The sequence below is a fragment of the Bos indicus genome, chromosome 16 (assembly GCF_029378745.1).
Source record: "Bos indicus isolate NIAB-ARS_2022 breed Sahiwal x Tharparkar chromosome 16, NIAB-ARS_B.indTharparkar_mat_pri_1.0, whole genome shotgun sequence".
In the NCBI taxonomy this organism is placed as follows: domain Eukaryota; kingdom Metazoa; phylum Chordata; class Mammalia; order Artiodactyla; family Bovidae; genus Bos; species Bos indicus.
The window spans coordinates 62,277,995-62,301,717 of record NC_091775.1 but is presented as its reverse complement, the minus strand read 5'-3'; the positions used below and the strand labels follow the sequence as shown (position 1 = coordinate 62,301,717).

General features: G+C 48.1%; 2 protein-coding genes across 2 annotated transcripts in view; one reads left to right on the top strand and one right to left on the bottom strand.

The window, feature by feature from the left end:
- The window catches only part of ACBD6 (acyl-CoA binding domain containing 6), a 205,514-nt gene extending 197,129 nt beyond the window's left edge, over positions 1-8,385 (top strand). Inside the window, exon 8 of the mRNA XM_070768533.1 lies at positions 6,185-8,385. Within this exon, the coding sequence (XP_070624634.1) occupies positions 6,185-6,249 (65 nt within the window). The 3' untranslated portion in view covers positions 6,250-8,385. The remainder of the gene's footprint in view (positions 1-6,184) is intronic.
- An 85-nt stretch (positions 8,386-8,470) lies between these two features.
- LHX4 (LIM homeobox 4) overlaps positions 8,471-23,723 on the bottom strand; it is a 50,836-nt gene continuing 35,583 nt past the window's right edge. The window contains exons 4-6 of the mRNA XM_019976008.2: positions 15,451-15,605; positions 14,890-15,061; positions 8,471-12,760 (exon numbers count right to left, since the gene is read on the bottom strand). Coding sequence (XP_019831567.1) covers positions 12,366-12,760; positions 14,890-15,061; positions 15,451-15,605 — 722 coding nt within the window. The 3' untranslated portion in view covers positions 8,471-12,365. The remainder of the gene's footprint in view (positions 12,761-14,889; positions 15,062-15,450; positions 15,606-23,723) is intronic.

Sequence of the window (23,723 nt, the reverse complement as noted above, 5' to 3'; positions counted from 1 at the left end):
TGTTCCAAAACTGGAAACTAGTTGGCTTGGAGGCCTCATAAAGTAATGGGTAACTAGAGACATTTGTCAGAGTCATGAATAGTTACTTTTTGCTACTTCACCACTAGCATTTTCTACACTATTTACAGTTTACCATCTACTTTCACCTCGTTCTCAATTCCACACTTATTCTATTGTCTTGTCCCCTGGCCACCTCTGTGGATGTGTGTGTCTAAACACAAAAGCATGCCCAGCCCCATTTTCCTATCTCCTTAATACAGTGAAAAGCGGAATGTGTTGCTTTTTGTTCTTTTCCTTTTCTGAAAATATTGTGACCAGAACAGAGTTAATAACTCTGTATTTAATATTTATTCAACACTGTCATTTACTTTGCCCTCAACCAACTCACATAAGAGGCCCTGAATGCCATTACAGTAGTCTTGATAACACACTAGGGAAAAACAAGGAATGAAGAGAGAATCATGTAAGCAAACATTATAAAAAAGGCAAAAGAAAGCATGTGAATCACTGTTACCTTGAGAACTCTAGCTTGAGTCAACTACACCAGTGTTCTTAACTCTTGCAGGGTTCCGGCTCATTCTTCCCCTAGAACACAGTGCTGTACATGAAACCTTGAGGTCTCCTGAAGCCCATCTCTGAACTCCATGGGGTCTGTGAATCCCATTTAGAACCCCTTCTTTTCTGTCTTCTTGTTACTAATGAGAAATCTTTTGTTGACTTGAACCAATTTTCACAGTTTTAAGTGCTTCTACTGGATGATGTATGGGGTCTTGCTGTGTCTTTTTTTATTATTCAAAAAAAATGTTCATGATTTCAACAATATATCTAGACTACAGTTTTATCACTGATCACCACAGTTGGAAATTTTTAAAGAAGTCTGGGCCAAAAAGTTGGACCCTAAACTGATTCTGCTGCAGGGTAGAAATGAGCCCATGTGTTCAATTCTGTGTGACTAATGATGGCTTTTTATATGCATTAGCTCTTTTGACTTTTCAGAATGCTTTCATGGGCATTATCTAATCTATCATCCCTCCACAGTACTGTAGAGTAGGTAGTGCAGGGGCTCTTAAGGCCACTTAAAGGAGGATGAATCTGAGATATTAACAGGTTACTTAAATTGCCCAAGATCACAGAGCAGTAGCAGAGCCATAGTTGAGACCAAATCTGCTGAATCTCAGCCCTTTATTGGTCCACAAAATTCATGTGAAGTTTTAAAGCTCCTCCTGCATTCAATCCACAAACATTTCTTGAGAGCCTTCTAAATGACAGGTGTTGTTCTAGGCCACTGTCATTCCCTTTTCCCATTATCATGGATATTGAAAAGTACTTATATGATGTTATCTCAAAATACTGGCATTGGCAGGCGGGTTCTTTACCACTGCACCACCTGGGGCCACACAGGAGATTTTGGAAGCTATCTTATTTTAGAGCTTCCCGATGGCTTAAGCAGTAGAGAATCCACCTGCAATGTAGGCGATGCCGGTTCAGTCCCTGATTGGGAAGATCCCCTGGAGGAGGAAACAGTGACCCACTCCAGTATCCTTACCTGGAAAACTCCATGGACAGAGGAGCCTGGCAGGCTGCAGTCCATGCGGTTGCAGAGAGTTGGACATGACTGAGCACACGCATTCAAAGATATTGCATGGACTCTCTTGAAAAGTCTCATAGAAATTCACAAGTTAATAATCAAAAACTAAATCATTTAAACCTACTATAACTATGTTTCTAATAAAGAGACAAGAAGTCAGCCAACTGGACACATACTGTTATCTCTGATGCTTGTTAGGTAGAAGGGTAGCAACCAAAGTATTGTATCTAGAATCTTTTCTATCTTTTAATGTTTCAGCATTTTCTTGATGAAAGGTTGTCATAATCCATTGAACCTTTCTATTAAATAGGTATTTCTTAGCTTTCTGCCAGGTTTCACTACTTGGCTATGGGTTATTGTTCCATGTACAATATAGCATCTTTGAGGATTAATGAACAAGGTGTGTTACTGGAGCAGAGCTGAGCCTGGGTTGCAGAAGGGTTAGTGCCCAGGCTAACATATGCTTCAGCTGAACATGAGACTTTCACATGTTTTTTTAGCATTTAATGGCTGAAACATGAAGGCTTTCATCAAACTTCAGGTCCCTAAATGATCACCTTCATAAGTAGATGTTTATCACAAAAAGGTGTGTAACCCATAAGTAATGAAAATGTCGAGTTCAAATATATTATTGAGTGAATTTTAAATCCTAATCCTTAAGGCATTTGGAGTCAAATGTTTTAATAGTAGCCATAATATTATAATTGATGAATTTTAAGATGCACATTTTTTCACATTTTAATGTATCCAAAATTGTATATCTTTTATAAACAATGTCATAGTTGAATTGGCAGCATTTTTTCTTAGTAACACATAAACTGCTGTATCTTAAAGTCAATACATTTTAACATTAATGATGTAACAGTAATTACACCTTACCTTGTATAGGACTTTATACATAAGCATCTTAAATGAAACTCAGAATTATAAAAGTAGAAATAATTGGTATTTTCTCTATTTTACAAATGAGGAAATTGAACTCAGAGTTGTTAGGGAAATTGTCCGAGGTTATACACGTATAAACAGTGGAAATGCCCAGCTTTACATAGGCTTTATTATATATCAAGCACTTCAATATACACAATCATATCTTTCCAGAATCAGGGTGGTTATTCAAACCTGTGATACCAAGTCCCAAGTTTTCCCTGTACCACCTTATCAGGATAAGCTAAAGCAACACCAAAAGTAACCACAGAGGTTGAGGATTTAAAATCTTCTTCGTGGATTTTATATACACATGTTGGACTTTCTCCTTGTAGCGTAAAAAGACTTCAGTGCAGTCTTTTGTAATCATGTGATTTGAAAAATTATTATGATCGTTACTGAAGCTTTACCTTGAGCATCTTTAATTATTTCAGAAACTATTCACAGATCCTTCATCAGAGGGATTTAGGTCAAAGTGCAGTAATTATTAGAATGAAGGGGAAAAAAGCTTCCTTGTTATACTTATCATCTAACATTTATTATGCACCAAGTATGATCAATTTTTCAAATACACATTAATTGGCATTACACTAAAGGATTGAACAGGAAAGGCTATTTAATCTCATCTTTATTCACTTACCCTTGAAATATTCTTGTCATGCTCCTACCTGAAAAGCAGAACTTAATGGCTTAATCCTTGTATGGATCATCATAGTTATTGGGAGTTCATGGCTTTTTATTTATTACTATTTTTACTTTTATATATAAATCATTCAAATTTTTCCATGTTTTGTTATATCACTTCTCCTTTGCACAGTTATAAAATAAATGTCATTATTGTATATTTTTACTTTCTCTTGGAAATTCATGAATTGGAGTCATTTCTGAGGGCAGTATGCCTTTCCAACAGAAAGCTTCCTAGCCCTAAAAACCAGATTAAGATGGTCACAAAGTACAAACTAGTTTACACTCAGAACAGATTCCTTCTCACTTTCTTCCTACATATCTTAGAAGGAATGAACATGAGTCCTTCCTAGAACACCGAAGTTACAAACAGAAAGTGAACATCCAGGAGCTGGCCCCCATAACATGCTGTGCCTCATGGTAGAACTCTAAGCACTCAGGGTGGGTTATTCTTGAAAAAAAGTGAAAGTGTTAAGTCACTCCAGTTGTGTCCAACTCTGTGATTCCATGGACTATAGCCCACCAGGCTCCTCTGTCCATGGAATTCTCCAGGCAAGAATACTGGAGTGGGTTGCCATTTCCTTCTGCAGGGGATCTTCCTGAGCCAGGGATTGAACCCAGGTCTCCTGCATTGCAGGCAGACTCTTTACCAACTGAACCACCAGGGAGGCAGAAAAAGACCATCTGAACCTAAGTTTACTAGATGCAGCGGCCGAACCTCAGAGACTGTGAGGGCATTAAGGAGTAGAGAGGTGCCTTTCCACGGCCGCCCTAGGCAGCAGCAGCGGCAAATTCATCATCCACACTGCAGCCAGGATTTATTTTTCCTCTCACTTGTGTAGCAACCCCAGTTTCCATTTTAATATTTAGAAGGTAAGTTCAGTTGATGGACACTTTGTGTAATAAAAAGCTCTTTTAAAGTACGTGCACACGTACACACTCAGGATAAAAAGTGGCACCGCCAGTGGCTGTGGCTTTCATGGAGTACATTTGCAGAGCCCAAAGCTTACTCCTGGATATGTTTACAGCACTTTAGCTCTGTTTGTGAGTTTGGACACCTTCCAAAAAAAGAAGAGAAAGACATATATTATTGTTTATAATCTGCTTTATTCCAGCAAACCTTGACTGAACAGACTTGTGGATTGCTGTTTAAATCCCTCAGTGCCTTTAACTACCGATACAGAAAGTGGTTAATGCGCATTCTAAACGAAGCTTGGCATCCACTCCAGGAAATCACTTTAATTGAGAAGCATTAAATGTTAAAATGATTCTGAAAAAATAATAAAGCCAGCACACATATTGAGTATAAAAGTCCTGGCCCATCCACCATATAGGTTCTTGGTTATCATATTCCTGTAGACTTGGGGGAGCTGTAAGCGTGACAGGTGTCAAAAAGAGTGACGTTCAATTCCCTAGGTTACAGGCAGCCCCCATCAGCTGGCCAGGGAGCAGGCAACCTTTACCGTCTCTACTTAGAGATGAGGAGAAAGCTGTCAACTTTATAAATGTTTGTCCCAGGTGACTAAAATATGAGATTTAACCCCAAAGTCCTTGCCTGAGCTCTCCACTGCTGTACTGAAGCCATCTGTTGAAACCTATTTACCATTTTAATGGCCTTTAAAAAAAAAAACCTGCTTATTTCCAACTCCAAGTGTGTGCCAAGACCATTTTGGGGGGTTTATATTTTATCTTTCAGGAAGCAATTTTTCCTTTCCAAAACCCCCAAGCCCCTCTCAACCAAGAGGAGATCCTGGTCCAGGGTTGGCATGCAAGTGAGAGAAACATAAATCTTAAAAAACAAACAAAAAGAAAAAACTCTGAAAGAATACACACACACACACACATACACACATTAACTGAGTCACTTTGCTATACAGCAGAGATTGGCCCAACATTGTAAATCAACTATACTTCAGTTAAATAAATAGATAGATGATGATAGACAGACAGATGATAAACTCTCCCCCAGCTCTAGAGAAAGCCTAACCTGTATCAGCCTTGAAAGTTCTGGCCATTTCAATGATCTCCTAAACAACCTGAAGGATGAATAAGTCACATGGAAACCTTTTCCTCCTTCTGTGGGAAGGGAAGACATGCATTCTGTCAGGGACATCTGTGACTTGTTAGTTTAATTACAAAATAACCTACTACTTAATAACATACCTAAGTTCAGTTTTTGTGTTTTAACGGGGGAGATGGCCAAAGGAAGAATCACCAAAGGAAAGAATTCTAAAGGAAAATCCTGACGTCAGACAGAAGTGAGAAAAGAAAACGAAGGAAAAAATGACAAAGGGAAAAATGTTCCGTGGAGAAGCCACGCCCACTTTCTCTGACAGAATGCTGAGGGCAGCAGCTGATCATTCAGAAGACCTTAATAGTTTGGATGGGTTGCTTTTATTACTTCTTTTAGAATTATAGTAATAAAAGTTCCCTCTTCCTAGTGATTTGGCCCCATTTTATACCCTCCCTCCTAACTCACAGTGTCTCCCCAGCAGCAGAGACTGAGCTGACAGTGCTTATTTCCCTGAGACAGTCATGACCCACACAAGCACCCAGACCCAGCTCCATGGCTCCCCGCTCACTGCACAGGCTGCAGAGGAGGAGATTCATCAGGAGTTCCAAATGATGAAACTGAAATAGCCTTCTAGGAGACTTGGCACAGGGCGGCAACAATTTTCCACTTAGACTGTACAGGCCAATTTTTAAACTAGGTCTCAAATACCAAATCTAGGAAGATACATTCAGTTACGTTGAGGATCACCTACCTTTCTTGTGATTTTACTTCTAGTTTGGCAACTGGTTAGAATTTACAACATACTGACTTGTCTTTGATGGCTTATTATCCTTTTCTGATTTTTGCTGAATAGCTCGGAAAGAGGTGGAAAACACTGACTGCTAAGTCTTTGATCTCCTGAGTTTGTGTCTTATTTCATTCTTTCTAGCCAGTGATTTCTTTTCTTTATAATTCTTTCCTTTATTCTTTTTTAGACAACTGTCCTTTTGGAAAGGCCACTGTCAGAAGAGAATCATGCTGCCCAGGAGCTGGTGTGTAGGGACCAAACCAAAGGAAAAAAAAAGGAAAAAAAAGTTGGTGCTACCACTGTCTACGGAGGCTGAGAATACAAAATATTCCAGGATAACTAGTAGCTAAACAGGTGATGAATAAGCTATCTCTGCCCATTCTTCTTAGCCAGACTCCATCTGTACTGTCTAACAAAACCTTCTGCGATGATAGAAACATATCCAAATACAGTAACTACTAGACACTTAAAATAGCTATTGAGCACTTAAAATATGGCTGGTGTGAGGCACTAAACTTTTTATTTAATCGATTTAAACTGAAATAGCCACAAGTGGCCAATAGTTACCATATAGTTCAGTGCACCTCTGTTTGGATCTTCTCGTCAAACAAACAAATCTAATCGCTAATACAAAAAGCACTAGTTTTTCCTAGATGGAACCCCAGCTCTAAAGAAATGTCATGACTTTAAACTTTTTTATTAAGCAATCTCTGTTGCTCTTTCCACTCTAGCAAAACTTCAGGTCCTGCACATTAATAAAGTCTCCTGCAGATTAAAAAAAAAAAAAAAAAGAATGGAGATTTTCCTGGAAAAGCTTGTCCAGGCTTTTCTATCACTGAAGAGGTGTTTCTATCGCTCTGTTCACCTCTCACCCAAATACAGTCATTTGCACATCTTTAGGGAGAAAACGTATACATGTCAAGGACTTCAACAACACAAGAGGACAGCTCTTTTCTCTTCTCTGCCATCACTGCGTGCAGCTGAATTTGCTCCTCTCGTCTTCTCACAAGACTTTCAGGATCGTGTAATTCCTGGCCAAGAAACAATAGCAGAATCATCCCATTTCCCCAACAGATTCGAATGAAAACTGGTAATAAAATTGGGTATAACTCCAGAAGAAGACACTGGAGAAGAACCAAGCTGGGTCTAGAAGGGCCTCACATATGAAGTGGAATGCATTCATGCTATGTCAAGGTCACCCACATCCTCAACCAAGCAAATCACAGTAGTGAGAACATGACTGCTGTCTGAGCAGCTCATGCAAGAGACAGAGCTTGACTCCTAATGTTTCCTGTTTCCTCACTAGTGTCCTGTGTGGCTCAGTATTAAACATGTGAAACCTTTTTAAAAAAATGCAACAGGACAAATGGTAACTAAATATGTAATCGACTAGTTTTCTCTGCCCATTCCTTAAGCCTTGAAACAGAGGACTGGGCCCCAGAAAACTGAAAAAAGAAAAATTATTAGAAAAATCAGAGAACTTCCTCTACCCAACCCTTTATTGCATAGCACAGGTATTTGCAGTTGTAAGTAGCTCCAAATTCAGAGGTGTACCTTGGGTTTCCTTCTGGCGATGAAAGGGATCTATGTCAGCACAGCTTTGTATTCTATTACATCAAGAGAAAAACATTCCAGAAAGCCAAATGAAAAGCAAGACACACTGGCTTCTAAAGAATTTCCATATTTATTTGACATAGTTTTACCATACACATCTCATCATGCCAACACACAGGAGGCACATACAAACAAACGCACCAGCTTCTGTGTTCCAGTCACATGGCCATAAATAAGGATGGGTGGGTCCTTTTTTTTTTCCTTTTTCTTTTTTTCCCAGGAAATGAGACTCCATTTCTTTTTAACTATACAAAATTTACACTGCGAAGGGTGAGGGCGACAATCCAGAGCTTAGGGGATCTGGGGCTTTGAGGTCTGAATGCAAGTTCAGAGCAGCGTCTGAGATGCTGCAGCCCTGAACCTGCGTGTTTGGCTAAACACAGTCCTCAAGCGGGGAACGTACAAATGGTTCTTGTCTCTAGGTGGGCGGAGGGTGAGCGTGGGGGGTCCGGCTCTGTCCACCTGTGCTCTGCCTCCCGAAGCAAAGGGATGCTTGGCGCACCTCCCAGACCTGCAGCTGACTCCTCACCAGAGCTCGCAGCTGAAACTGTGCTTTCCGTGTGGTCCTACCAAGCAGTGGGGATGGGGTGACTTTGCTGCACTCTCTCTTTTTGGCTCCAGTCACCGTGTTAGAGCAGTTGGAGCAACGACTGCAAAAAGGGCCCATCGACCAATCCAAGAAAGAGAGAGGCAGTGATGTGCTTTTTATTTAGCTTTCAGCATGCCCAGCGCCCTTCAGCAGCAGGCAATAAAACAAAACTCATTTCCGCTTAATTGAATTTTTCTTCATCTCACGGTTTCCAATTTTTAAAGTGCAATGTTTAAAAATGAGCCTCCTCGGTCCTTCCAGACCCTGCTGGCTGAGGAGGTACGGTCATTATTTCCATGGTTATAACCAAGTGGTCAGAGGGAGGGGGCGAGCGGGGGTGCGGGTGGCGGACAGTGGCCTGTCACACAGCGCACAGCTGTTGCTAAGCTGAAGCCTTCAACCCCTCTGGCCAGGAGGCAGTTGTATCAGAATAACCAGCTCGAGCTTCAGAGACGCTAACGTCTTTTGTTTGTCAGATTTCTTATACTTCTTGCAAAGAGAACTTCACTACAAAGATCTAACGGCCCCCAGGGATCTTTATCAGAGTTTATATTTTACATTGGCCAAAAAAAAAAAAAAAGACACCTTATTGAACGACACTGCCAAATGCTTTTCTTCTGTCTTAATTTTGTCCTCTTTCCCTGGTGTTTCATGGTATTAGTGTACATGAACAATGTTATCAATCTGGTAGTTGATTTTCATTTTATAACTGTCAGATGAGGCAAAAAAGAAAAAGCACAAGGTCAGAAAGGAGTTGGCTTCAGGGGGCACTGCCAGTTCTTGAAGGACTGGGGTCCAGGCTTCCCCACAGTGTGGTTTACCCAATGGCCGGTTTAGCCCTTGCATTTGGGATTTCCTCCCTGGTCTGACCCCTTTTCAGCAAATACAGATTCTTCCATAGCCTTGCAGATTCCATTTTTGCTTTTATCAGTTACCACTGGAAATTTGGGTGTTTTTTTTCCCCCCATTTTATTAATTTGCTCCTGGATTCAGAAGCCTCCTACCCTCAGGTCTATCAGCCAGGCACCACAGATAACAGTTGTTAGTTGATTGCTCTCCTAAAGCCAAAGACAGGTCCAAGTAGTGTTAAGTGCCTCCAGAAGGTGTCAGCTCATTTTTAAAATTCATCTGTGTCATTTCGCAAGGGGGAGAAAAGCTCCCGTGTAGCATACCTCCATAACAGACTACTGAGCAATAGAGGAGTGCCTGGACCATAATCTCAGGACAGTTTCATTCTTCTCCATCCCTGAGCCTCAGAAGAGCCAAGGAACTGTCCTGGCCTATGGGCTTATGGGTGGCGCTGGCCCCACAATGCTAACCCCACTTGCACAGAGATCCACGAAAAATCTGAGACCGATTGTGACTGTGTTTCTGACGGCAGCACCAGTGACTGCTGCTTTCTGGCGAGGTGGCCCTGGGAACTTACACTCAGCTCCCCTGACTTTCTGATCAGGGCTTGCTCAAGAGCCCTCCCGGCTGGTCGACCCCACCAAACCAAAGGAGCTCCTCCCAACACAGTGTCACCTGAGCTCCTCACTGGAGTGCATGAATGAGGGAGGCCTTCCATTCTCCTATGAATGAATAGAGAGTAAGCCTGATGAACCCACCTACAGAAACAAAGACTGGTCAGTTTCATCTAGTCTCCAAAAGCAGGGCTACACAGAGGGGGATGCAAATCCCGCCCCCCCCGCCCCGCCCCATCTTAAAAGAGCCTGCTCTCCCAGTACTGCACTCAGGGAAAATACAAAGGGTCTCTGAGATCCCATGAGATACCACTCCAAGTAATCAGGCTAAGACAGTGGTCTGAGTGGGGCAGTTTTTAACTGGTTTTAATCCAGCAGTCTTTCTCCTGTGTTTTGTAAGCAGCCTGCTAAGAACAGTGTGCCTAAGAATCTGTCCTCTAAAAAGACAGTTGCATTTTCCTTTCCTTCACATTTTTAATCTTGCATTTGTGTCTCCATCCCCACCCCGAATATTCATATTACTGGGGAATTCCCAATAGCACATAGAATTGGCCAGGCTTAACACACCGTCATCCTGACACCTGGAATCATCCTGACACCTGCAGAGAGTCTACATTTGCAGACTCCCCAAGCAAAAAATCATGACAATCAAGCATATCAAAAAATAAGGGTACACTACAAAATTGATCAGAGAAAAGATGGCCTGAAGGCTGATCCAGGAATTTACTATCTATTTTAAAGAAGCTTCACTGACCTTAGTTTAGTCCTGGAAAGGAGTTTACGAAAGATGCAGCATCCAGAAAGGAAGTGCTGATTTCTTCCTTTAGTCTGCCTGTGTGTGAAGTCGCTCAGTCGTGTCCGACTCTTTGTGACCCTGTGGACTGTAGCCCGCCAGGCTCCTCTGTCCATGGGATTCTCCAGGCAAGAATACTGGAGTGGGTTGCCATTTCCTTCCCCATAGGTAGTCTGCCTACCGTATACCTAAACTTTTGTGGTCCTCAAATCCATTCCTGGAAGGAAGTTTCCTCAGGTGCTCTGACGCCATCACTTGCTGTGAAAGAAAGGCAATGCCTTCTTACCCTTTCCCACTCTGCTGATCTTGTTCAAGAGAATGGGAGGCCAGCAGAAGCAAACCACCGTCTTCCAAGGGGACTGGAATCAATTCTACCTGGCTAAGATCCATATGCACATGGAGAGCTTCTGGATGGACAGATGTGTGATGTAAGGTGGGCCTTGCAGCACCATCACAACGGCATTTCCTGTGGAAGCGCAGTCTGTTGCAGTGACAGCAGCTCATAAAGCAGGGGTAGGCCCTGCCCTTGTCCCAGGCTTGGTGATCTGCTATTGCAAACCTGCAAGCTGAGAGTCTCTGCACTGCCAGTGGCCAGAGAGAGCTGCCTTTTTGAGCACAGGACTGGAGCGCCACAGGGCATGGCATGAGCCCAGCCAACAACCCAGAGGGAAGTAGCCCAAGGACCATTTGGAACCCTGTGGACAACTTAAGGGCCGCTCCCTAAATGATTCCTCCCAACCGAGATGGGCCAAGAAGCATGGCCAGTACTCAGAAGAGGCCAAGACTGTCCTCCTACTGAGTCAGCTAGTGTGGCAGAGAAAGCGCTCATTTTTAAAGGGCCAAGGATGGTTGGCTGCAGGTGGGCAGTGGGCTTACAATCTCATCTAAACCAACTCCCTCCAAACAGATCCAATATCATTTCACCCTACCGGATGAGAACTCTGGGAGACTAGCATCTGCTGATTTGGCTAAACTGACTGCATGTCTGGAATCCAAACGTCTGCAAATATTTTCACTGATTGTCATTCTGTTCTCTCCATATTTTAGCTTTGATCATTTTGGAACCCATAGCCTGTCTTGTGGAATAAATAATACAAGCAAATTAAAAAGGCACATTGTGCACCAGGGGGACTTGTCAGGCAGTCGCTGGGATGATCCAGGGCCACTCGGCTCCAGCCTCAGAGTCACCTGCAATAAAAACCACTTCTTGCCATCAGGGATTCAGTGATTGGGATGGAATTTCATAAAAACCAAAACTGACAAAATTGTCTCTGGCGTGTAGTTCTGGGTAGGGAAAAAGTCATATTTTTTCACAGCAAAAAAAAAAAAAAGAGGAGGGAGCATGTTTTCAACATCAAACTGTGGTCATCAAAGTTTTCCACTGATCTTTAATAAGTGACTTTTTTTTAATTTTGAAAATTGGGGTTAAGTAAGGGTGGTCCATAAATCACTTTTATCGATACTCAAGGGCCATGAGGCCTCCACCTTGGGAATCTCGGTTCTGGCGAGAGCAGTGGTTCAGGAGACATCTCACGAGACTCTCCAGTTGGAGCAGAGTTCCCGAAGGCTTAGGTGGCCTGACACAGTCACCCCATCAACCAAGCACTGAGCAGCCAAAGCCTGTAAGCAGGACGGGGACAGGGGAGGAGCCGACCAGCCGGCACCCTAGCGCTCTGGGCTCTGCGCCCCTGTGCTGTGTTCTGAGAGGTGGCTGCTCTCCCACCGCTTCCCAGGAAAGCCAGCCCCAGTGGGGTCCCGCCGCGACCTCCCCGGGATCGGCAGAGGACTTCCATTGAAAATAATGGAAATTCACATTGGCGCACTTTCCATCCTTAAAAGGCAAGTGTCTTTCAATCCTTGAAGATATTCTCTCAAGCCAGAGGACAGGTAGGGTGGGGAGGAGAAGTGTTTAAAAAGGAGGATGATCCATTTCATCGAGCCAAGAGGCCGGGCTAGTCGGAAAGTCGGGGTAGCCTACACTGCTTCCTGTGGAGATGTCAGAGGTGGGTCCCCCAGCCATGGCTCTCAGCGTCTGGCTTACTCCCTGCCCTGCGTGCGCAATGATGCCCAAGTTACTGTCCACCGTGTAATCCAGCCCATTGAGCAAAGGAGCGTGGGATGGCAGGGACGAGATGGAGGATGGAGACTGGGGGATTCCATAGGGGCTCCCATCCCTCAAGTCCTGATAGGATTGTCCTGTCCCGTCCATGGAGAAGCTCCCATTCATTAACTGTCCGCCTGAAACGTCCCCCACGTTGCCATAAATCCTATTGGTGTGGCCAAGTTCTGAGAGAATCTGATCCTCTGTGGACAAAAGAACGGAGATTTATTGTCAGCCGCCAGGACTCCAGCGCTCCCCTGTTCTTCACAACCTAGGAATACACATGACCAGGAAAGAAGCCCGAGCATGAACCAGACACCAGCATGTCAGCCTGGCATCCAGACACGTCAAGGGGGAAAAACAGAACAAACACCTCCAGAGACCACATGCCCAGGTCCCAGAAGGCTGGACAAATGTTTCGTGAGCTTGTGGGTCTCAGGTGGGTCATGTATGAAGAGGGCTACACTGACAGCTATGGAGTACCAGTGCCTGAGGTTTGCTGTGTCACATGTCATCCACAGCACAAAGGGAATAAACTCCATGCTAACAAGATTTCATCTGAAAGCTTTCGAGCGGAGAAAAGTGCTTGATTCAGTTGTAGGGAAACAAGCAGGGCCGTAGGCTCAAGGGAGCTGAGGACTCAAGACATGTATACACAAAAGCTTTCTGCTCTACCTGGGAAAGAGGTTCAGTATCAAAGGACTTGGTTTCTCTAAGTTCTTCACTGGGGACAAAGCATTGGATTGATTAAGGCAAATGGACCTTCTTGTTTCTTGAGGAATTTCATTAAGGGGATCTCGTGGAATCTTTACCACCTGGAAGAATTCATCTCTCCAACAGAGGTGAACAATTTTAGTCTTAAGAAAAATAAGATTATACAGTTATGTGGAGAGACCAGTGATATGTCAACCTGGGGGCCCACCTGCACCCAACAAAAAGGAGCTACAAACCAAGACTTAACCATCCTGTATGTTCCAGATGTTGATTTCAGCAGCTTAGAGGAGACTGAGTGGCTTTCCACCCCCAAGAGGCCTGGAAGGTGAGCCTGGAACATGCCCCGGGCCTCATGGGCAGACCTTTGGGCTGACTTACGGTCCTCTCAGGAAATCATGGCCCTCACAGGCAGCTCTTGCCATCTGCTGCCCCACAGACTTCCTTTCTATTCCCACTGGGCCTGTGTGTCCATTCCTACCAAGGCCACCCCAGAGTGGACTTCAACACTCATCCCTTCTGACAACCTGCCCTAGGCTGTCCCGCATCCCATCCATGAAAATGAAAAGGTGGAGGAGAGTCATGCCCTTTAAAGGGGGCAGGAGATGAAGGCTCAGCTACACTGTAAAATGGCCATTAACTGGTGTTTTGCCTACACCTGTCATCCCCAGTGACCAGGGCCCTCTGTGGGAACCACAAGCTGCCTAAAAATGGTTGTGCCTTCCAAGAGTAAAAATGTGCTGAGCTCTCTCCAAACGCATCCAGTCAGTTGTATTCACGGATTCCCACAAGACCACTGGGATATGGGCAACGATACTGTTAAACCCATTTAGAGATGGGTAAACTGAGGCTCAGGAAAAGTAAATCAATTTGACAAAGCCACAACTGGAAACCAGATTTCTGATTCCCCCAGCTCAGGCCTCTTCCCTTCTCCTGCCACAACAGAAGACCTTCCACGTTTGAGGACTCGATACAAGAGAATGGCTATTTGCAAACAACCAAAGGATCCAAAACATGCAGCCATTTGCAATTCTACTGATGCACAAAATCTGAATGTAGCACATGCAGCAAAGCATATGTGCTGGGGACAAGATGAAGTGAGCGGTGGGGGAAGGGATTCCAGAATGAGGCCAGCCCCCACCTCACATGCACTCGCAGTACTGACTCCCCAGGGCCAAGGGCTGTGACGCACATCCTCCCACCACCAGCAGAGGAGGGGGCTCACCTAGTGGGTAACGGGAGGAAGGCCACTGCCCCCATTGAGGGGAGAAATGCCGGAGAGGGGCTTGGGGCACAGACTGAGACACAGGGGTCCTTTGCAGCTGTGTGGGCTGATGAGGGAGCCCCGGGCAGCGGGCAAGGAGGGGAGGCCTTTGGGCCCCGCAGGCCTGGGAGCCCAGCTTCCATGGGTCAGCAGCAGAGCTCTGGTTTCCTCTGCCCTGTCCCCTCTGGAAGGGCCACGACCATTTCCCCCCACCCTTTACTGCAAGTCACAGGGTGGGGCCTGTGTTCAGAAGAGAGCCGGCAAGGCCTCCAGAAAGACCCCTCCTGCCTGTCGGGGGTCACTGTTTCCCAGGGGCCTCTCCTAGGGCCTTGGCCTCGCCCCTCCAGCCCTGCTCACCTCGGAAGCTCAGCTCACTGTCACTAACCCCACAGTCCTCCGCAGAGCTCTCCTTCTCCTGCTTGCTGCCTCCCCGGCTCCTCTTGACGCTCTTGTAGAACTGCCCCCAGCGGTGCCGCCCCGCGTCCTTCTTCAGTCGCTTCTCCTTGGCCCTTCTGTTCTGAAACCAAACCTGCCACAACAAGCAAAGGGACACACTTTGGGGGTGTCCACCACGAGCCCAAAGCCCCCAGGGTCCTCGAGACCAGAGACAAAGACTGAAGCCGCAGCAGATGGGTGAGGAACGGGTTGTGCCCATCGCTTCCCCTGGCCTGGGCCTCAGACATCTCTCTGGTTCAGCAGATTTCCTGGGGCTGTGGTCCTGAGCCCAGCACCCCAAGGGGATCAGGGACCGCACAGATGAAGCGCCATGGCTACCTGGAGCCGTCCTGTGGACGCGCGGATGTGGGGACCCACAGGACACCCTCCACCCCCACGCCAGCCCCGGCACCGCATGGTGCCCGGCCTGGGATCTCCGGTCAGCAAAGGTGCCCCCACGGGTTGGGGTGGCTGGAGCCTCACCTGTACAACCCTCATGTCCAGGCCTGTCTCCGAGGACAGCTGCTCCCTCACATGCCGGGCGGGCTTAGGGGAGTTCTTATAGGCGTTCTTCAATGTCTCCAGCTGCTTTGCTGTGATGGTGGTCCTGGGCCGCTTAGCTCCAGCCTCTGAGTCATCTGCAACGAAAACCACTTCTTACTGCATCCAGCCCATCTGAAGCAGCTGGGTCTCACCCTCCTTCCTCCTTTCCTCATGTAACCTTGCCTGCTATGGGCAAGAGGGAGGAAGAATGAGCAACGTCAGGGGAGAGTACTCTTGACCTGCATGGAGCCCACTCCTGCACTACAGGCCTTCCTGAGTCACTGGAAAGGTAGGACAATATGCTGTTCCCTCAGCTCCCTGCCTCTCCCCATCCCCTCCCAGCCCAGCCACACGGGGCTCTCATCAGACTGAAGGTGTACCATTCTACATGTTTCCCCATCATGGCACACTCCACTGGCCAACCTTGTGAGTTACTGCCAAGGCTGCGGAGGGGAAGGAGACAGAAGGACGTCTTTGCCCTGGGCTGCCCCAGATACCTGTCCCTCCTCCCATCAGAAACCTCCATTCCCCCAGGTCCCACCCATGACATCACTGCCTTTCCACAGCCCTGGGCTCATAGCAAAGGTGACGTGTCCATTTACTATTCACCTAAGCAATGTTCATAAATTATGGGTCAGAACCCAAAAGTGGTTGTAAAGTCAATTTAGTTGATCAAAAACTAAAAGAGGAAACAAGATGGATGAGATGAGATGAGATGGGATGGGATGGGGATGGGGATGGGGATGGAATGGGATTGGGTGGGATAGGATGGGGTGGGGTGGGATGGATGGATGGGATGGGATGGAATAGGATGGGGTAGGGTGGGATAGGATGGGGTAGGGTGGGGTAGGGTAGGATGGGATGGGGTGGGTGGGATGGAGTGGGATGGGGTGGATGGGATGGGGTGGATGGGATGGGGTGAGGTGGATGGGATGGGATGGAGTGGATGGGGTGGGGTGGGGTGGGGTGGGATGGAGTGGATGGGGTGGGGTGGGGTGGGATGGAGTGGATGGGGTGGGGTGGGATGGAGTGGATGGGGTGGGGTGGGATGGAGTGGATGGGGTGGGGTGGGGTGGGGTGGGGTGGGATGGGATGGAGTAGGGTGGGGTAGGGTGGGATGGGATGGAGTGGGATGGGGTGGATGGAATGGGGTGGGTTGGGGTGGCCTGGGGTGGGATGGGTGGAATAGGATGGGGTGGGGTGGATGGGATGGGGTGGGGTGGGGTGGATGGGGTGGGGTGGATGGGATGGGATGGGATGGGGTGGGGTGGGATGGGATGGGATGGGATGGGATGGGATGGGGTGGGGTGGGATGGATGGGATGGGATGGGATGGAATGGGGTGGGGTGGGGTGGGTGGGATGGAGTGGGATGGGGTGGATGGGATGGGGTGGGGTGGATGGGATGGGGTAGGGTGGGATGGGATGGGGTAGGGTGGGATGGGATGGAGTGGGATGGGGTGGATGGAATGGGGTGAGGTGGATGGGATGGGGTGAGGTGGGTGGGATGGGGTGGGGTTGGGTGGCCTGGGGTGGGATGGGTGGGATGAGGTGGATGGGATGGGGTGAGGTGGATGGGATGGGGTGAGGTGGGTGGGATGGGGTGGGGTGGGGTGGCCTGGGGTGGGATGGATGGGATGGGATGGGATGGGATGGATGGAATGGGATGGGTGGGATGATGGATGGGATGGGATGGGATATGATGGAATGGGATGGATGGGATGGGATGAGGTGGATGGGATGGGGTGAGGTGGGTGGGATGGGGTGGGGTGGGGTGGATGGGATGGGGTAAGGTGGATGGGATGGGCTGAGGTGGATGGGATGGGGTGGGGTGGGGTGGGGTGGCCTGAGGTGGGATAGATGGGATGGGATGGGATGGATGGGATGGATGGGATAGATGGGATGGGATGGGATGGGATGGATGGGATGGATGGGATGGGATGGGATGGGATGGGATGGGATGGGATGGGGTGGGATGGATGGGATGGGATGGGGTGGGATGATGGATGGGATGGGATGGGATGGGATGGGATGGGATGGGATAGGATGGGGTGGGATGGATGGGATGGGATGAGGTGGGGTGGATGTGATGGGATGGGTTGGGATGGGATGGGGTGGGATGGGGTGGGGTGGGGTGGATGGGATGGGATGGGATGGGGTGGGGTGGGGTGGCCTGGGGTGGGATGGATGGGATGGGATGGGATGGGATGGGGTGAGGTGGGTGGGATGGGGTGGCCTGGGGTGGGATGGATGGGATGGGATGGGATGGGATGGATGGAATGGGATGGGGTGGGATGATGGATGGGATGGGATGGGATATGATGGAATGGGATGGATGGGATGGGATGAGGTGGATGGGATGGGGTGAGGTGGGTGGGATGGGGTGGGGTGGGGTGGATGGGATGGGGTAAGGTGGATGGGATGGGCTGAGGTGGATGGGATGGGGTGGGGTGGGGTGGCCTGGGGTGGGGTGGGGTGGGGTGGCCTGAGGTGGGATAGATGGGATGGGATGGGATGGATGGGATGGATGGGATAGATGGGATGGGATGGGATGGGATGGGATGGATGGGATGGATGGGATGGATGGGATGGATGGGATGGATGGGATGGATGGGATGGGATGGGATGGATGGGATGGGATGGGATGGGGTGGGATGGATGGGATGGGATGGGGTGGGATGATGGATGGGATGGGATGGGATGGGATGGGGTGGGATGGATGGGATGGGATGAGGTGGGGTGGATGGGATGGGATGGGTTGGGATGGGATGGGGTGGGATGGGGTGGGGTGGGGTGGATGGGATGGGGTGAGGTGGATGGAATGGGGTGGGATGGGGTGGCCTGGGGTGGGATGGATGGGATGGGATGGGATGGGATGGGATGGATGGGATGGGATGGGATGGGGTGGGATGGATGGGATGGGATGGGATGGATGGGATGGGATGGGGTGGGATGGATGGGATGGGATGGGGTGGGATGATGGATGGGATGGGATGGGGTGGGATGATGGATGGGATGGGATGGGATGGGAGGGGAGGGGATGGGATGGGATGTGATGGGGTGGGATGGATGAGACAGATGAGGGCAAGTGTTGCTTCATGAAACTTGATCAGTGTCAGGTGTATGAATATGTGTGCTGAGTTGAAACAAAACAAGATTCTTACTGTGGCTTATATTCAAACACATTTTTTTGAAAAACACTTGTATAAAGAGTGTTCAGGACAATAAGCTGACTAATCAACTGTCTTCAACGGATTTTGAGCCTCAGGTGCCTGTAAGTCAAAGGCTCTTCTCAGCCAGAGTCCAGCACAGGAGAAGCACTGAGTGTAAATGGTTTGCTCCTCTCCCAGCACTTAAGTTCATTCATTCTCTGCCCAGCACCCCTGCCCAGAGTCAGGAAGAGGAATGGCAGCTGCCTCCAGCCCCCTGAGTTCTCTGTGCCTCTTCACACTGGCGTCCTTTGAAGAGGGTCTGCTCCATGTCTATCTTCTTCCCTTTCTTCCCTTCCATCCAAGGAAGTCCTCTCTTAAAACAACAATAATAGCTGATGTTTATCAAGAGCTTGATGTGCCTATGATCTTCATGACCATTCTAAACGGCTTTTCTTGGGGTCAGAAGACCTGGGTTCACCATTCTCACTGAGTCAGTGATGTGGGCAAGTCCCCTCACCTTGTGATGTGGGCAAGTCCCCTCACCTTCAGAAGCCTGCGTGTGGGCAGCACGGTGCAGGAGTAAGTAGTCATGCAGCCCGGCTCACACGACAAGCCATGGTGCACACAGTGGGTGGGGGACAGGCCCCCAGTCCTCCCTTCTCCTCGGGCTGTTTTCTTCCCCAGCAGAGCCACCATCATCCTCAAAGCCCCGCCATTCAAGTCCCTCCCTGGGGTCCTGAACCCAGTGAGGAAGGATTCCAGAGCCACTGAGGCAGACACTGAGAAAAACCTTCAAAACTCGTTGTTAGGAATCACTTCCTTCTTCCCATATTCATAGAGAGAACAATATGACAGCACTTAATGTAAATACAAAATAGTGCATTTCAAAAATATTCATATACTCTTCAGAATTCCTGCCAATGGGGAGGAAGTGGTGCAGTGGATATGAATCTGCCCCCCAATGCAGGGGACACAGGTTCAATCCCGGGTTCGGGAAGACTGTGCATGAAGAGGAGTTACTAAGCCCACGGGCCACAACTACTGAGCCTGCACTCTAGAGCCCGGGAGCCAAAACTCCTGAAGCCCGCGTGCCAAGAGCCCATGCCCCATAACAATAGGAGTCACCACAGTGAGAAACCTGTGCAGTGCAATGAAGAGTAGCCTCTGCTCGATGCAGCTAGAGAAAGCCTGTGTAAAGCAATGAAGACCCAGTGCAGCCAAAAATAAAGTTTTTTTTTAAAACCTAAAAAAAAAAAATATATATATATATATATACTATTTACACACAAAATTTGAAATAATGGAATCACTCCAAATTTTTAATTCATCAAGAATCACTTAATTTCAAATAGGTTGCCCTAGTGAATTAGAAATTGTTCTCAGCATGGCCACTGGGCAGTGCCATTGGGACAAACCCCTGTTGTCCTGGGTTGGTGGCTCCTTGGTTCTGTACTGCTGGCTACATGCACAGCACTTTCTTCTTGCGATTACAGGGACTATTATGCTGTTATTTTAACATTCACTGTTATTATAATTTAAAATCTTTTTTATATCCTATAACAATGTCATCCAAGTATTCATTAAGTAGCAGTGGCAGTGCTCATGCTGAAAAATGTACCCAAAAATCAATAACTTTGGTGCGGAAGTTAAATGTGATAAAACGCTATGAGGAAGGCCAAGCAAGACCATGATACCCTAGGCTGTTAATTTAGGAAAGAGCATCTGGGAGGGACTGAGATAGTGCTGAGAAAATAAAAAGTAGCATTAAGGCAAAGATACATTTCACTGATTATGGATTTATGTGCTCCCAGAATACATCCCACCCCAATTTTTCACATTAATTCCTATGGGAAAATTAGCCTTAAAGTATGTTAGTTTTGAATTATGCAGGGTCTCCTAGCACTTGTCCCTGGCATAAAAGGCAACCTCATTATATTGAAAATGCAAATATTCAAGGAAATGTAACAAATGAACAAAATTATTCACACCAAGGTACAAATAGCTGATACTCAATCCTTTGTGTAGCACAATGGAGGGAACCTAAGTCGGAAAGAGGGTTTAGATTAGCAAGGAGGGATCAAAACATAAAAAGAGAAAGCCCGATGTCCCACAGCAGACCAAGGCCCCTGCTGCACTCAGAATCACCCAGGTTCCATGGGATGGAGTGTTCTCAGCCTCGCAGCCAGCCAGAGGCCAGAAGAACACATCAGAAACACGGTGTAATGCCCAGTTGCTGGCAAACCTACAGCATATCTTACTGTTTGTGTTTCTCTTCCTCACTGGGCTCTCCCTCATGTGCCATCCCATCCCACAAGCTGCAGCCTCTTTGAACCCCAGGACACAGCCCTGTGTGGCAGATGCCTGACCTCCCACATGGAGGTGAGATGCCAAGGCTCAACCAGGTACACAACCACCAGGGGACCCCCAAGTTAGTAGGTGACCCAGCAGAGATGCCCCCCAGCCTCTGAGGCCAGGTCCAGTGTCTTTCCACTGTCCTTCAGAGGTTCTGCGTGGCGCAAACAATCCTGGATACAAGTGTGAGCTCCACTGGGTCATTCTTGCCTCCCCAGCTGGTCTCTCCTTTCTCTTGACCCATCCACAGCAGCAGCAGAGGCCAGGCTGTGACTTCTCAGAGTCTAAATGAGGCCTCTGATGGCAAGAAGCAGCCACCAGCCTGGGGGAAGAACTGCATCCTTAATGTCTCTGGTGAAGGGCATCAGAGTTCCGAAGACAGCTTGGGCTCTCTGAGTCCCTCTGCGTTGATGGTTTATCCCTGACAAGACGCCCTAATCTTCTGTGACACCGTAATTGACTCCAGAGCAACAGCACCAAGTATGTTTTAAGGAGCCAGAGCAGATTAATACATTAAAGCAAAGAGCCCGGGAGCAGGCTTGCAGAGGCCGGGAAAGAGGAGAAGAGATGGAAGGGCTGTCCATGCGGAAGGCCAGAGCTGGGGGTGGGGGGCACAGTGGGAGGCGGGTGACGAAAAGAGAGGTGCCGTCCCTCCCACCTCTGCCAGAGCCAAGCTGAGCTCCAGCAGCCTCACCGAAAGGGCCTCCCCATCACCACCCTTGAACTGCATTTATTAAGCAAAAAACTAATTTCTCCATGTTTTGATCATAACCATATAATATATAGGTGGGAACTCAGGAAAGACCTGGAAAGATATACATGGAATTGTTGTTGCTTTGTTTTTGTTTTCATCAAGCCCAGAGCTGTCAATAAGAGCATTCCACAGAACACCCTGAGTTCATAAAAATTCTAGTCAGGGGCAAATGACCTTGATGTTTCATGAGTTCGTGCATCTGAAATGCCCAAGGTGAGTTTGGCCAAATGCCAAAATCTGAGCCAGGCTGGAGGGTACAGCTGTGAATGAGGAGCCTGAGGTGAGGTGGTAGAAGGTGGGAAATCAGACATGGTCTTTCTGAGGGGACCCAGGGAATGGGGGTTCAAGAGCTCCCCAATCCCTGAAAAGTCCCAGGGCTGCCCAAGAACACGACCTTAGGCGGCAGGAGCAGCTGCTGCCCAGGCCACCCCTGTGAAGGCAGGTTTTCTGGGTGGCTGCTCAATGCTGGGGCCTGACATCAGCCGTGCTGTCAGCTTCTGTGCAGACCACGGACGTGGCCCAGAGGCAGCCGGGGAGGGTGGCCGGGTGCACGGGAGCAGATGGTCGAGATGGATGAGTCTTCATGAGTGAGGAGACCGGCTGAGCATCTGCTCCCACATGAGGGACTTTGGGAGACACAAGAGTCATCACCCCCAAGTCCTTGCCCTCAAGGAGCCTGCAGTCTGAGAGGTGAAACAGAGCACGTTTAACGGAAACACAAGCTGACCTGTTCCAAGAGGGACTCAGGCCAATGCGAGGGCTCTTGCTGACTGAAGCCTTTGAGGTGTAGAGGTGCTGAGGTAAATGTGCACCCCGATATACAAAGCTAAGGGCAGGGCAGTCCAGGGATCTGTCTCTTGCTTCAACAGTGCTTGGAGAAAACAGACCCAGGGACGGCCCTCACTCTAGCCTCCAACCACCCTCCAGCCTTTTTACCAGTCGCGACCTTTGGAATCCGCCACTCAGCTGTCCACGATCACCAGGACCAGACAACACCGTTTTTTGAGCTTAGCTCTATTACCCATCAACCATGAGCTCCCAGATGCATCAGAATTACTCCATCAAGGGGAGGCCGCCATCAACCGCCTGGTCAACAAGCATCTGCAGGCCTCCTAGACCTACCTCTCTCTGGGCTTCTATCTCAACCACAACAATATGGCTCTGGAGGGTGTAAGCCACTTTTCCTTCAAGTTGGCCGAGGAGCACAAGGGCGTGGAGTGAGTCTTAAACACGCAAAGCCAGCACAGCAGCCGCGCCCTCTTCCTGGACATGCAGGAGCCACCTCAAGATGAGTGGGGTAAGACCCAGGATGCTATGGAAGCCACCTTTCTCATGGAGAAGAACCCAAACCAGACCCTTTCAGATCTGCATGGCCTGGGTTCTCCCCTTGCAGACCCCTGCATCTGTGACTTCCTGGAGAACCACTTCTTAGGGGAGGAGGTGAAACTCATCTAGAAGACGGGTGGCCACCTGACCCACCTCCGCGGGCTGGCTGCTCCCTGGGTGGGGTTGGGAGAATATCTCTTCAAAAGGCTCACCCTCAAGCACAACTAGGAGTCTCTGGAGCCCAGCAGCCTTTGAGGAGCCCCTCTAATGTCAGGGTTTCTGCCTGAAGTCCCTCTCTGCAACCACTGGGCAGCTTGTTAACACCTTGGAGCCCTCTCTCAAGCCTTGGACCAAATGGAAACAATAAAGTTTTTTGCAGAAAACAAACAAACAAACAAACAAAAAAAAACTAAGGAGCATGGAACTTCCCTGGGGGTCCAGTGGCTAAGTCCCAATACAGGGAGTCTGAGTGATGATGAGGACAAGGTCCCCAGCTACTCCTGAGCCAAAGTACTGCCTTGTCCCAAGACAAGCAGCTGCTCAGCAACCATAACTTGATTGATGCTTCACTGGGGAAGCCAATGCCAAGGACTGGGGGTGAGGGGTGGGGGGAAGATCTCTCTCCCTTCAG